Source organism: Pseudorca crassidens, chromosome 14 (assembly GCF_039906515.1).
Source record: "Pseudorca crassidens isolate mPseCra1 chromosome 14, mPseCra1.hap1, whole genome shotgun sequence".
Classification (NCBI taxonomy): domain Eukaryota; kingdom Metazoa; phylum Chordata; class Mammalia; order Artiodactyla; family Delphinidae; genus Pseudorca; species Pseudorca crassidens.
In genome coordinates this window covers 37927428-37943298 of record NC_090309.1, presented here as the reverse complement: position 1 = coordinate 37943298, position 15871 = coordinate 37927428, and the positions used below count along the sequence as shown (strand labels likewise).

Genomic DNA, 15871 nt, shown 5'->3' with positions numbered 1-15871 from the left:
ATATATGATTGGCAAATGTCTTCTCCATTTTGTTGGTGGATTCCATTGCTGTGCAGGAGCTTTCTAGTTTGATGTAGTCCCACTTGTTTATTTTTACTTTCGTTGCCTTTGCTTTTGATGTCAAAAATCATCTCCAAGATCGATGTCAAGGAGACTACCACCTACGTTTTTTTCTAGGAATTTTAAGATATTGGATCTTACATTCAGGTCTTTAATCCATCTTCAGTTAATTTTTCTGTATGGTATAAGATAGTGGTCTAGTTTCATTCTTTTCCATGTGGCTATCCAGTTTTCCCAACACAATTTATTGAAGAGACTACCCTTTCTCCACTCTATGTTCTTTCCTCCTTTGTCATAAGTTAAATGTCCATTTATGTGTGGGTTTATTTCTGTTCTCTCATACCATTTTGCTTACCACAGCTTTGTAGTATAGTTTGAAATCAGGAAGTGTAGTACCTCCAGCTTTGTTACTGTTTCTTAAAATTGTTTTGATTACTCGGGATCTTTTGTGGTTCCATACAAAATTCAGAATTATTTGTTCTAGTTTTGCAAAATGTGCCATTGGAATTTTGGTAAGGATTACATTGAATCTATATAGGCATAACTCTTTTACTGCACTTCACTTTATTGTGCTTCGCAGACATTGCTTTTTTGCAAACTGAAGGTTTGTGGCAGCCCTGCACTGAGCAAGTCGACAGGCACCATTTTCCAATAGCATTTGCTTAATTCATGTCTCTGTCACATTTTGGTAATTCTTGCAATATTTCAAACATTTTCATTACTATTATTTTTTTATGGTGATCTGTGATAAGTGATCTTTGATGTTACTACTGTAATTGTTTTGGGGCACCATGAACCACACCTATATAAGAAGGCTAACTTAAGTGATAAATGTCATGTGTGTGTTTTGACTGCTCCACTGACAGGCTGTTCTCCCATCTCTCTCCCTCTCTTCATGCCTTCCTATTCCCTGAGACACAACAATATTGAAATTAGGCTAGTTGATAATCCTACAGTGGCCTCTAAGTGTTCAAGTAAAAGGAAGAGTTGCATGTCCCTCACTTTAAATCAAAAGTTAGAAACAATTGGCTTTCCTGGTGGCACAGTGGTTAAGAATCTGCCTGCCAATGCAGGGGACATGGGTTCGAGCCCTGGTCTGGGAAGATCCCACATGCCGTGGAGCTACCAAGCCCATGCACCACAACTACTAAGCCTGTGCTCTAGAGCCCATGAGCCACAACCACTGAAGCCCACGCACCTAAGCCCATGCTCCACAACAAGAGAAGCCACTGCAATGAGAAGCCCCTGCTCGCCGCAACTAGAGAAAGCCCATGCTCAGCAACAAAGACCCAATGCAGCCAAAAATAAATAAACAAAAAAATTTAATTTAATTTAACTTTAAAAAAAGAAATGATTAAGCTTATTGAGGAAGGCATGTTGAAAGTCAAGACAGGCTGAGAGCTAGGCCTCCTGAGCCAAACAGTTAGCTAAGTTGTGACTGCAAAGGAAAAGTTCTTAAAGGAAATTAAAAGTGCTACTCCACTGAACACACAAATAATAAGAAAATGAAACAACTTTATTGCTGATATAAAGTTTTGGTGGCCTGGATAGATCAGCCACAACATTCCCTAAGCCAAACCCTAATGCAAAACAAGGACCTAACTCTTTTCAATTTTATGAAGACTGAGAGAGGTGAGGAAGCTGCAGAAGAAATGTTTAAAGCTAGCAGAGGTTGGTTCATGAGGTTTAAGGCAAGAAACCATGTCCAGAACATAAAGGTACAAGGTGAAGCAGCAAGTGCAGATGTAGAACCTACAGCAAGTTATCTGGAAGACCTAGCTAAGATAAAATTAATGAAGCTGGCTACACTAAACAATAAATTTTCAATGTAGACAAACAACCTTCTATTGAAAGAAGGTGCCATCTAGGAATTACATAGCTAGAGAGGAAAAGTCAATGACTGTTTTCAAAGCTTCAACAGACAGGATGACTTTCTTGTTAGGGGCTAATACAGCTGCCAACTTGAAGTAGAAGCCAATGCTCAGCAATCCTAGGGACCTTAAGATTCTGCTAAATCTACTCTATCTGTGCCCTATAAATGGAACCACAAAGCCTGGATGACAGCACATCTGTTTACAACATGATTTAATGAATAATTTAAGCCCACCCTTGAGACCTACAGCTCAGAAACAAAGATTTCTTTCAAAATATTACTACTCATTGACAATGCACCTGGTCACCCAAGAACTCTGATGGAGATGTACAATGAGATTAATGTTGTTTTTATGCCTGGTAGCACAAGCACAACATCCATTCTGCAGCCCATAGATCAAGGAGTAATTTTGACATCCGAGTCTTATGGTTTAAGAAAAACAATTCTTAAGGCTATAGCTGCCACAGACAGTGATTCCTCCGATGGATCTGGGCAAATTCAATTGAAAACCTTCTAGGAATTCCCTGGTGGTCCAGTGGTTAGGACTCAGTGCTTTCACAGCTGGGGCCCGGGTTCAATCCCTGGTCAGAGAACTAAGATCCTGCAAGCCATGTGGCATGGCCAAAAAAAACAGGATAAGAAAAGAAAACCTGGAAAGGATTCTCCATTCTAGGTGCCATTAAGAACATTCATGATTCATGGGAAAAAGTCAAAATAGCAACATTAACAGGAGTTTGGAAGAAGTTCTTTCCAACCCTCATGGATAACTTTGAGGGGTTGAAGACTTCAGTGGAGGTAGTAACTGCAGATGTGGGGAAAACAGCAATAGAACTAGAATTAGAAGTGGAGCCTGAATATAGGACTGAATTTTGTTCCAATCTCATGAGAAAACTTTAACACTTAAGGAGTTGCTTCTTATGAATGATCAAAGAAAGTTGTTTCTTGAGATGAAATAAGTCTACTCCTGGTATAAATGCTATGAAGATTACTGAAATGACAACAAGGGATTTAGAATATTATGTAAACTTAGTTGATAAAGCAGCAGCAGGATTCTAGAGGATTGACTACAATTTTGAAAGAAGTTTTACTCTGGGTAAAATGCTATCAAACAGCACTACATGCTACAGAGAAATCATGTGTGAAAGGAAGAGTCCATCAATGTGGCAAACTTCACTGGTGTCTTATTTTAAGAAATTGCCACAGGCACCCCAACCTTCAGCAACCACCACCCATCAACACTGAGGCAAAACCCTCCACCAGCAAAAAGATTACAACTTGCTGTAAGCTCATACGATATTTAGCATTTTTTAGCAATAAAATATTTTTTAATTAAGGTATGTACAATGTTTTTAAAGACATAATGCTACTGTACACTTAATAGATGACAGTATAGTGTAAACATAACTTTTAGATGCACTGGGAAACCAAAACATTTGTGACTCACTTTGAGATATCTGCTTTTTTGGAGTGGTCTAGAACTGAACCCACAATGTCTCTAAGGTATGCCTGTAGACAGCTTTGGGTAGAATGGACATTTTAACAATATTAATGCTTCCAGTCCATGAACATGGAATATTATTTCCATTTATTTATATATTTTTCAATTTCTTACATCAGCATCTTGTACTTTTTGGTGTATAGGTCTTTCGACTCCTTGGTTACATTTATTCCTAGGTATTATATTCTTTTTGATGCAATTGTAAATGGGATTGTTTTATTTCTCTGATAGCTTGTTATTAGTGCATAGATATGCCACAGACTTCTGTACATTGATTTTGTATACAGCAACTTAACTAAATTCATTTATTAGTTATACCATTTTTTTGGCAGAGTCTTTGGGGTTATCTCTATGTAGTATCATGTCATCTGCAAATAGTGAGTTTTATTTCTTTCTTTCTGATCTGAATACCTATTTTCTCCTCACCTAACTGCTATGGCTAGGATTTCCAATATTATGTTGAATAAAAGTGGTGAGAATAGACATCTTTGTCTTATTCCTGATTTTAAGGGAAAAGATTTCAGCTTTTCACCACTGATGTTAGCTTGGGTTTGTCATATATGGCCTTTATTATGTTGAGGTAAATTCTGCTTTACCAACTTTGCTGTAAGTTTTTAGCATAGATGGATGTTGAATTTTGTCAAATATTTTTTTCTGCATCTATTGAGATAATTGTATGATTTTTATCCTTCATTTTGTTAATATGATATATCATGTTGATTGCTTTGTGGGTGATAAAACATTTTTGTATCCCTGAATCCTACTTGATCATGGTGCACAGTCCTTTTAATGTATTGTTGGATTTGGTTCACCAATATTCTGTTGAGGATTTTTACATATATGTTCATCAAGAATTGGCCTGTAATTTTCTTTTTTTGTGTGGTGTCCTTGCCTGGTTTTGGTAGTATAAAATGTTTGGAATGTTTCCCTCCTCTTCAACCTTTTGGAATAGTTTGAGAAGAACAGGTATTAAATCTCTGTTTTGTAAAAATTCACCAGAAAAGCTATCTGGTCCTCTATTTTTGTTTGTTGGGAAGCTTTTGATTACTGTTTCAATGTCCTTACTAGTAATCAGTCTACACAGATTTTCTATTTCTTCATGATTCAGTCTGTAAAGATTGTATCTTTCTAGGAATTTATCTTCTATGTTGTCCAATTTGTTGGTGTGTAACTGTTCACAGTAGTCTCTTATGATCCTTTGCATTTCTGTGGTATCAGCTGTAACTTTTCTTTCATTTCTGATTTTATTTGAGTCCTCTCTCTTTTCTCCTTGGTTATTCTAGCTAAAGGTTTGTTGGTTTTGTTTATCTTTTCAAAGAACTGGCTCTTTGTTTCACTTATCTTCTCATTTTTTTTTTTTTTTTTAGTCTCTATTTCATTTATTCCTGCTCTGATCTTCATTATTCCTTCCTTCTACTAATTGGGGCTTCATTTGTTCTTCTCTTTCTAGCTCCTTTAGGTGTAAAGTTAGATTGTTTATTTGGGATTTCTCTTGCTTTCTGAAGTAGGCCTATATTGCTATGACCTTCCCTCTTAGAACTCCTTTTGCTGCGTGACATAGATTTTGATATGACATATTTCTGTTTTCGTTTGTATCTAGGTATTGATTTCTTTGATGACCCACTGGTTGTTCAGTAGCATGCTATTTAATATCCACCTTTTTGTGTTTTTTCCTGGCCTTTTCCTTGTGATTGATATCTAGTTTCATACCACTGTGGCCGAAGAAGATGTTTAATGTGATTTCAATCTTCTTCAATTTACTGAGACTTGTTTTATGACCTAATAGTGATCTATCCTGGAGAATGTTTCTACGTGTACTTAAGAAAAATATGTATTCTGCTGATTTTGAATGGAATGTTCTATGTTTATCTATTAAGTCAATCTGGACTAATGTGTCATTTAACTCCAATGTTTCTGTATTGATTTTCTGTCTGGATGATTTGTTGATGTAAATGGGGTGTTAAAGTCCCCTAGTATTATTGTATTGCTTTCAATTTTTCTCTGTAAGTCTGTTATTATTTGCTTAATATATATTGGTTCTCCGCTGTTGGGTGCAAATACATTTATAAATGTTAATATTTTCTTGCTGGACAGACCCCTTTATCATTATGTAATGCCCTTCTTTGTCTTTTATTACTGTCTCTGTTTTAAAGTCTATTTTGTCTGATATGAGTATAGCTAATCCAGCTTTCTTTTCACATCCATTTGCATGGAATATTTTTTTCCATCTCTTCACTTTAAGTCTGTGTGTTTCCTTTCAAGAATTACAAGAGAAGTAATTCTCTTGTAGGTAACCAATAGATGGGTCTTCTTTTTTTATCCATTCAGCCACTTTTGATTGGCAAATTTAGTCCATTTGCATTTAAAGTAATAATTGATAAGTACATAATTATTCCATTTTGTTAAATGTTTTCTGGCTATTTTTGAAGTTCTCTGTTCCTTTTTTCTTCTCTTTCTCTCTTCCGTTGTGCTTTAGTAGTTTACTCTAACATTATATTTAGATTCCTTTCTCATTTTCTTTAGTGTAGTTACTATAATTTTTTCCTTATAGTTAGTGAGGTTCACATATAACTTCCTATTTAAATAGTGGCCTGTTTTAAGTTGGTAACAACTTAAATTTGAACACATTCCAAAGTTTTATCTTTTTATCCCCCCAACATTTTATACTTTCATTGACACACTTTACATCTTTTTATTTTATGCATGTCTTAACTAATTATTGTAATTTTAGTTAATTTTACTTCATTTGTCTTTTAACCTGCATGCTTGCCTTATAAAAGTGATTGATCCACTACTTTTATTATATAGTTACCTTTTCTAGTGAGATTTTTACTTTTGTATATTTTCTTATTATTAATTAGTACCACTTCTTTTCCTTTAAAATTAAAGAAGTCCTTTCAACATTTCCTGTAGGGCCAGTAACAGATTCCTTTAGTTTTTGCTTATCTGAAACCCTTCATCTCTCCTTCAATTATGAATGATGACCTCATTAGGTAGAGAATCCTTGGTTGGAAGTTTTTTCTTGCAGCACTTTGAACATGACATGCCACTCCCTTCTGGCCTGTCAAGTTTCTGCTGAAAATTTCTGCTCATAGCCTTTATGGGGTTTCCCTTGTACAAAATTAGTTGTTTTTTTCTTGCTGCTTTCTGGATTCTCTCTTTACCCTTAACCTCTCCCATTTTAATTATAATGTGTCTTGGTGTGCATCTCTTTGGGTTCATCTTATTCGGAATTCTCTGGGCTTCCTGGACCTGTGTTTCCTTTCCCCAAATAGGGAAGTTTTCAGCCACTATTTCTTCAAATAATTTTTCTAGCCCTTGCTCTCTCTCTCCTCCTTCTGGGACCCCTATAGTCCAAATGTTATTCTGCTTGATGTTGTACCAAAGGTCTCTTAAGTTATCTTCACTTTTTTAAATTCATTTTTCATTTAGTTGCTCTGTGTGGGTGAGTTCCATTGTTCTGTTTTCTAGCCCACTGATTCATTCTTCTACCTCATGCAGTCTGCTGTTGAACCCCTCTAGCATATTCTTTAGTTCAGTTATAACTTCTGTTTATTACTTTCTTATATTTCCTATATCTTTGTTGAAGTTTTCACAGTATTCATCCATTCTTCTCCAGAGCTCAGTGAGCATTTTTATAATTACTGTAAGTTCTTTATACACTAGATTGCTTACCTCCATTTTCCTTAGCTCTTTTTCTGAGGTTTTGTCATATTTTTCTGATTGGAATATGTTTCTGTCTCATTTTGCCTAAGTCTCTGTGTTTATTTTTATGTATTAAGTAAATCAGTTATTTCTCCCAGTCCTTTCTAAAGTCCTTTCTATTTATCCCTCTCCTTTCTAAAAGGTTAGAGGGAAAATTTCAAAATGGTGCTCACCTGCACCAGAACTATGAAGGCAGCCTGAAATTGCAAAAATGCTTTGGCCAGTGTCTCTGTTCCCAGGGAGTGTCTCAGTTGGTTCCTGACTCTCTGGCAGATGCTTCAAGATTAGTAAGTGGGTCCCCTTCACCTATGGTCCATGTGCTTCTCAGTATGCTGTTTTTGTGCTGGTTTTCAGGTCAAGTGAGTTTGCATGCACATCCTTTAGGAGTGGGTTTTCTGTTCCCTGTTTGTCGTATATGGCCTTTATTATGTTGAGGTAGGTTCCCTCTATGGCTACTTTCTGGAGAGTTTTTATCATAAATTGGTGTTGAATTCTGTTGAAAACTTTTTCTGCATCTATTGAGATTATCATGTGGTTTTTATCCTTCAATTTGTTAATATGGTGTATCACATTGATTGATTTGTGTATGTTAAAGAATCCTTGCATTCCTGGGATAAACCCCACTTGATCATGGTGTATGATCCTTTTAGTGTGCTGTTGGATTCCGTTTGCTAGTATTTTGTTGAGGATTTTTGCATCTATGTTCATCAGTGATATTGGCCATAGTTTTCCTTCTTTGTGACATCTTTGTCTGGTTTTGGTATCAGGATGATGGTGGCCCCATAGAATGAGTTTGGGCATGTTTCTCCCTCTGCTATATTTTGCAAGAGTTTGATCAGGATAGGTATTAGCTCTTCTCTAAATGTTTGACAGAATTCGCCTGTGAAGCCATCTTGTCCTGGGATTCTGTTTGTTCGAAGATTTCTGATCACAGTTTCAATTTCAGTGCTTGTGATTGGTCTGTTTATATTTTGTTTGTTCCTGGTTCATTCTTGGAAGGTTGTGCTTTTCTAAGAATTTGTCCATTTCTTCCAGGTTGTCCATTTTATTGGCATAGAGTTGCTTGTAGTAATCTCTCATGATCCTTCGTATTTCTGCAGTGTCAGCTGTTACTTCTCCTTTTTTCATTTCTAATTCTGTTGATTTGAGTCTTCTCCCTTTTTTTCTTGATGAGTCTGGCTAACGGTTTATCAATTTTGTTTATCTTCTCAAAGAAACAGCTTTTAGTTTTCTTGATCTTTGCTATCATTTCCTTCATTTCTTTTTATTTCTGACCTGATCTTTATGATTTCCTTCCTTCTGCTATCTTTGGGTCTTTTTTTCTTCTTTCTGTAATTGCTTTAGGTGTAAGGTTAGGTTGTTTGAGATTTTTGTTTCTTGTGGTAGGATTGTATTGCTACAAACTTCTTAGAACTGCCTTTGCTGAGTCCCATAGGTTTTGAGTCGTTGTGATTTCATTGTCATTTGTTTCTAGGTATTTTTTTTGTTTTGTTTTGTTTTGTTTTGCGGTACTCGGGCCTCTCACTGTTGTGGCCTCTCCCGTTGCGGAGCACAGGCTCCGGACGCGCAAGCTCAGCGTCCATGGCTCACGGGCCTAGCCGCTCCGCGGCATGTGGGATCTTCCCAGACCGGGGCACGAACCCACGTCCCCTGCATCGCAGGCGGACTCTCAACCACTGCGCCACCAGGGAAGCCCCTGCTTCTAGGTATTTTATGATTTCCTCTTTGATTCCTTCAGTGATCTCTTGGTTATTTAGTAGCGTATTGTTTATCCTCCATGTGTTTGTATTTCTTACAGTTTCTTCCCTGTAATCAATATCTAGTCTCATGGCATTCTGGTAGGAAAAGATACTTGATATGATTTCACTTTTCTTAAATTTACTAAGGCTTGATTTGTGAGCCAAGATACGATCTATCCTGGAGAACGTTCCATGAACACTTGAGAATAAACCGTATTCTGTTGTTTTGGGGGGTAATGTCCTATAAATATCAATTAAGTCTATCTTGTCTAGAGTGTCATTTAAAGCTTGTGTTTCTTATTTATTTTCATTCTGCATGATCTGTCCATTGGTGAAAGTGGGGTGTTAAAGTCCCCTACTATCATTGTGTTACTGTTGTTTTCCCCTTTTATGGCTGTTAGCATTTGCCTTATGTACTGAGGTGCTCCTATACTGGGTGCATAAATATTTACAACTGTTATATCTTCTTGGATTGATCCTTTGATCATTATGTAGTGTCCTTCTTTGTCTCTTCTAATAGTCTTTATTTCAAAGTCTATCTTGTCTGATACGAGAATTGCTCCTCCAGCTTTCTTTTGATTTCCATTTGCATGGAGTACCTTTTTCCGTCCCCTCACTTTCAGTCTGTATGTGGCCCTAGATCTGAAGTGGGTCTCTTGTAGACAGCATATATACGTGACTTGTTTTTATACCCATTCAGCCAGTCTGTGTCTTTCGGTTGGAGCATTTAATCCATTTACATTTAAGGTAGTTATCGATACGTATGTTCCTATTACCATTTTCTTAATTGTTTTGCGTTTGCTTTTGCAGGTCTTTTCCTTCTCCTGTGTTTCCTGCCTAGAGAAGTTGCTTTAGCATTTGTTGTAAAGTTGGTTTAGTGGTGCTGAATTCTCTTAACTTTTGCTTGTCTATAAAGCTTTCGATTTCTCTGTCAAATCTGAATGAGATCCTTGCTGGGTAATCTTGGTTGTAGATTCTTCCCTTTCATCTCTTTAAATATGTCCTGCCACTGCCTTCTGGCTTGCAGAGTTTCTGCTGAAAGATCACCTGTTAACCTTATGGGGATTCCCTTGTATGTTATTTGTTGTTTTTCCCTTGATGCTTTTAATATTTTTTCTTTGTATTTAATTTTTGATAGTTTGATTAATATGTCTTGACGTGTTTCTCCTTGGATTTATCCTGTATGGGACTCTCTGAGCTTCCTGGACTTGACTATTTCCTTTCACATGTTGGGGAAGTGTTCAACTATAATCTCCTCAAATATTTTCTCAAACCCTTTCTTTTTCTCTTCTTCTTCTGGGACCCCTATAATTCGAATGTTGGTGGGTTTACTGTTGTCTCTGAGGTCTGTTGTCCCGGAGGTCTCTGAGACTGTCCTCAATTCTTTTCATTCTTTTTTCTTTACTCTACTCTGTGGCAGTTATTTCCACTATTTTATCTTCCAGGTCACTTATCCATTCTTCTGCCTCAGTTATTCTGCTATTGATTCCTTCAAGAGAATTTTTAATCTCATTTTTTGCATTGTTCATCCTTGTTTGTTTGCTCTTTAGTTCTTCTTGGTCCTTGTTAAATGTTTCTTACATTTTCTCCATTTTATTTCCAATATTTTGGATCATCTTTACTTTCATTACAGTGAATTGTTTTTCAGGTAGACTGCCTATTTCCCCTTCATTTGTTTGGTCTGGTGCGTTTCTGCCTTTGTCCTTCATCTGCTGCATATTTCTTTGCCTTCTCGTTTTGTTTAAGGTCTCCTTTTCTCAGACTGCAGGTTCATAGTTCCTGTCGTTTTAGGTGTGTGCCCCCAGTGGGTGAGATTGGTTCAGTGGGTTGTGTAGGCTTCCTGGTGGAGGGGACTGGTGTCTGTGTTCTGGTGGATGAGGCTGGATCATGTCTTTCTGGTGGGCAGGGCCACATCTGGTGGTGTGTTTTGGAGTGTCTGTGAACTTACTATAATTTTAGGCTGCCTCTCTGCTAATGGGTGGGGTTGTGTTCCTGTCTTGCTAGTTGTTTGGCATGGGGCGTCCAGCACTGGAGCTTGCTGGCTGTTGGGTGGAGATGGGTCTTAGTTTTGCAACAGAGATCTCTGGGAGAGCTCTTGCCGATTGATATTACATGGGGCCAGGAGGTCTCTGGTGGTCCAATGTCCTGAACTCAGCTCTCCTACCTCAGAGGCTCAGGCCTGACACCAGGCCAGAGCACCAAGACCCTGTCAGCCACATGGCTGCTAGTTTCGGAGGGTCTCCTGCAGAGGCCGGGGGCAGCTGTGGCTCACTGCGGGGACAAGGACACTGGCAGCAGAAGTTCTGGGAAGTACTCCTTGGCATGAGCCCTCCTGAAGTCTGCCATTATCCCCACCAAAATGCCTGCAGGCTCCAGTGCTGTACACCTTTTTAATAGTAATTCGTTTACTCTCATTTTAGAAGAATCGGGGAAGGAAGCAAATGGGTGTTAAGTCCACTTTGCTTAACTGGAAATTCTAACCTTATCCATTTTAAGCAAGCTAAACTTAATGAAATTATAATGACATCATCTGTAATTATATATTTGATATAAAGAAATAATGCTTTGCAAGGTAAACCATTTTCTTAGTAATGATGCTAAAGATGTAAATAAATCTGTCCTCCTAAATACAAGAGTTGCTTTAGATACTCAGAAAGGAAAAGACTTTTTTAAAAGATGTTTCCTAATGATATATACTTTATCCTGAAATACTAATAAACATTGTTAAAACACATTTATATTACTCTCTTCCCCAAAAAATGTGAGATCCAAAAAACATGAATAGGGCTTCCCTGGTGGCACAGTGGTTTAGAATCTGCCTGCCAATGCAGGGGACAGGGGTTTGAGCCCTGGTCTGGGAAGATCCCACATGCCGCAGAGCAACTGGGCCCATGAGCCACAACTACTGAGCCTGCGCGTCTGGAGCCTGTGCTCCACAACAGCAGAGGCCGCGATAGTGAGAGGCCTGAGCACCGCGATGAAGAGTGGCCCCTGCTCGCCGCAACTAGAGAAAGCCCTCGCACAGAAACGAAGACCCAACACAGCTAAAAATAAATAAATAAATAAATTTATTTATTTATTTATTTTTAAAAAATGAATATAATTGTACCTCTTAGTTGTATGTTTGAAATATTACTTTATGTTTGAAATATTACTTTAATATCAAATAGAAATGCATTTACCACTAGCAAGCCTGCAAATATTTATGAATATAAATCAGTTATTATGAATAATCCCAGGAAAAAAATGGAACATTTGTGTATCTTAAGAAGAAACAGATATTAGGCCAATAAAATTAATGTTCAAAGCAGAAAATGTAACTCAAGTTGAAAAAACATAAGCAGAGTTAACTAAAAGAAATTACTATACACTAGTCAATTTTTCATTACGTATAAAGAAAATAATCCAATTCCAGATGGAATCTAGGCTCTAACCTTTGCTAGTACTTATTTATATTGTTGTAACTTATATTTTAAAAATATTGAAATTAATCCAGAGCTTATTTACCCCCAATGTGTAAGGTATTCTTCAAAGACCACAGGTGCAGTTCAGTCAAGCAGAAAGACATCTGATGGCAGAAGGAATCTCTGTCCTGTTTAAAAAAATAATTAAGAAGAGGTGCCAATTAATTATCTTCTATTGCCAATAAAACCAAGATCCCTTAGAAATAATAAAAAGAATCACTTGCCACTACTGATATTTGAGATACGGTTCATTAGAATAAACACACTTTAATGTATCCTTAGTTAACCACCCAGAAATGAACTCTAGAAAAAGGAAAAAAGCACTTCTTTTCCTAGATTTAGTATGTCATTGCATTGAGAAATGTAGTAAGAAGAATATATATATTTGGGTTTCCAATAATATACGTTTGATTTCTAATTAGAAATTAGAATTATTTAGCATTATAATTTATAATTATTTAGCATTTAAGCATTTTTAAAAAATATTTTTAAGGAAAAGAAACATCTGTTATGTAGTTAGTAAGTACAAACACATTTTGTGGTCTATCTTTAATATACAAAGCAAATATTTACAATCTCCCACATACTAAAAGGCTAATTAAAGTGGAATTTTCAAGGTAAATGATATATAGTTATTATTATAGGAAACATATTTACTTAGAAGTAAACTGTGTGAAACCACATTAGCATTCAGATTAGTTTGTTAATCTGCATGTTGTGATAGATCCAGATAGTCTACTCTACCTGCGTTAAAAAAAAGAGATAGCAATAATGTACATCTTATATTTTCTCCTAGTTTTAACAGCAGGGGCTAGTGATGGATATTATTAACACTTTATTATTTCCAACAAACTTCTGAATAACAAAAAATGCTTGAAAAATATTTTAAGACATCTTTCATATAGAGGAAAAAGCCTTCAGCTTCTTTAACATTTGGAGTGACTAAAAATATTTTCCCATACTATTCATATGGGTGATAATCCAAAATAATTTTAGACATAACACAAACGTTGTTGGTCCTTCCTTCACCTTTACATTTGACCTCAATGCACTTACCATCATCAAGAATCAGATGCATGTTCAACTAATGAGACACAGTGTACTAATTATTGAAATGGCAGAGTGAACAATTTCACAGCATAAAAGAAGGGCTCAACCCTGCTTGGAATAGCAGTGCTCTGAGAAAGCTACAGACAAGTTGTAAAATGTCAGTAGGACCTCAGAGAAGCATAGGAATTAAATGATGAACATAGAACGTAAGCAGGACTGGTAGCCCTTCACATTAATGTACTCAGAGTGGTGGTATCCAGACAAAGTGGGATCCACACCCAGCAAAAGTAGACACGGTGGCAGCAATAACGAGTTGATGGAGCAGGTCTAGCAAGTGAGGCAAGTGAGAAGGAAATGGCCAGTGTCCATTAGTAAATGATTCGACTTATTTATGAACACATGTGACGACTCCTGCAGGCTCCCCAAAATATGTGTGATTAAGGAGGAGGCTTTGCAGGGTCATGCATTAGCAGGCAGGCAAAAGATAGTCAAATGTGGGTTATTCATCCTTCTTTTCCTCTGAACTTCAAATATCTGCTAATAAGACAATATAAAGTTAAAAAGAATTAATGGAGTAAATTTTTTAACATTTGTAAAAATCTATAATTACTAGATGGACATGGTGGGAGGGGACCAAATCAATAACCTTTTTAGTCCTCAAAATGTCTTGCCATCTTTTACACTCTGCAGGTTTTTGAAAGACGCAGACCTCTGAAGGCCTTGCATCTTACTCAAGAATGCCACCAGTTAAAAACAATGCTGTAATTTCCTTGTTTGAAAAATCTGCCCGAAGGAAGCAGTCAAGACTGAGCTCATATTATTCAAATATTGTATTAATGCATAAATAGTTGTTTTGAAGGAAGAAAGAAAAGAATTTCAGTAGAATTCTGGATTCTGCATTTTGGGAGGGGGCATGGGCAGGGATTAAAAAGGTAGTGAAATAGAGAGTACCTACCAAAGTGAAGAAATATTGCCCCACTCAGTGCCCTTGTGCATTTCTCTGGGGATAAAACCCAATACACATGACTTAGAACTAGACCAAAACTAGTTACACAGGGCAAAAATGAATAAAAGAATGAATGACTAAAAAATACAGCAAATTTTAATATTGAATAGGAAAAATAATTAGCCAAATGAAAAGAACAGCAGAAGGGAAAACCTAAACAAAAAATTGCCCTTAATTTAATTTTCATTTAAAATATCTTTTTAACTTTTTCAATTTTCTGTTTAATTTTATAAGGCAGTTGATGACAATCTCAGATGTGTCAGAAGGCCATTCTAAATCCAAATGTCCAGTCTCCGTGACAAAATAAGGAGCATGATTTAAACTGAGCTTGATGTAAATCTTGATTGTTCTCTTGTAGGGGGGAGAATCTATGATAGCCCAAATTTTGAGCACAGAGAAATGGGAGGATCTTAGCCTTTCTCACTTTCTAGTTACACCCTCGAAAGCTTTGAAGTCTTCCTTCCAAAACAGATTACATTATAATAAATATTTATTTGCCTTAAGATTGTTACCATATAGGTAAATTTTAAGAAAGTATCACGGAAAATAGAAACCATTGCACTAAGATGCTGTGACTTTTTTATACTTTTGATAACATTATTTTGGAAAATAAAAACTTTTAGAGGTAAAGATTACGTGCCACTAAATAAATCTTCAGAATATTTGTCTTCCCTGGTTTCTGAAGTCAGCTATTTTGACTGCTTTAGAAAGGAGAGGAAGCCTGAGGGCAAATAAAACCCTAATGTCAAACATGATGGGATAGAAAAATTAACTAAGAGAAGAAGACATTGCTGTAGTTTAATAAAGATTAATGATACCATGGTGCCAATGAGACATTTAAAATGAAATGTGTATTAGCAAAATACCTCAAAGAGCCTAAGGAAATATTTCTTGGGCATAAAGTTAGAACATATACTTGCTATTTATTATCAATAGACTTTCTGAGGATTATCTATTTACCAATTTAAAATGTACAAAATTAAAGACAACTAAATAGCACAAATTTAAAAGAAACCACTAGTTGTATTAGGTGTTCTAGTCATCATTAGGTAATTTCAAAATTACCTAAAATACAGTGTATTCCCCCACAATCCCTTGTCTAATGCTATCTACACAGAATTACATTAATTATCTGTTAAGATATGCATGAACATATTTAATCAATGTCACATTATCAGAAATAAAGATTTTTGAAATATTCAACACTAAATCAAACAATCATGCAATGATAAAGTTTGTGTAAAAGGGCAGAGGACTCTCAAAGAGACCTCAAGCTTAGATTGAACATACTCTAACAAAAGACTAGATTAGTAGGTACACTGGGTCATTTGTACCTCAGAGAGTCCTATGATATCTAATTATTAATTAAATATCACAAATACTTTGAGCACTTTAGGTGTTTGACATTTTACTGAGTCACAGATACAGGATATATAAATCAGGGTCTCTACTATCAAATAGCTAAAATCTAGTATA

At 36.3% G+C, this 15871-nt stretch overlaps 1 protein-coding gene across 1 annotated transcript in view; it reads right to left on the bottom strand.

Annotated features, from left to right (window-relative positions):
* WDPCP (WD repeat containing planar cell polarity effector) overlaps positions 1-15871 on the bottom strand; it is a 255317-nt gene that overhangs the window by 153655 nt on the left and 85791 nt on the right. The window contains exon 4 of the mRNA XM_067703850.1: positions 12383-12467. Within this exon, the coding sequence (XP_067559951.1) occupies positions 12383-12467 (85 nt within the window). The remainder of the gene's footprint in view (positions 1-12382; positions 12468-15871) is intronic.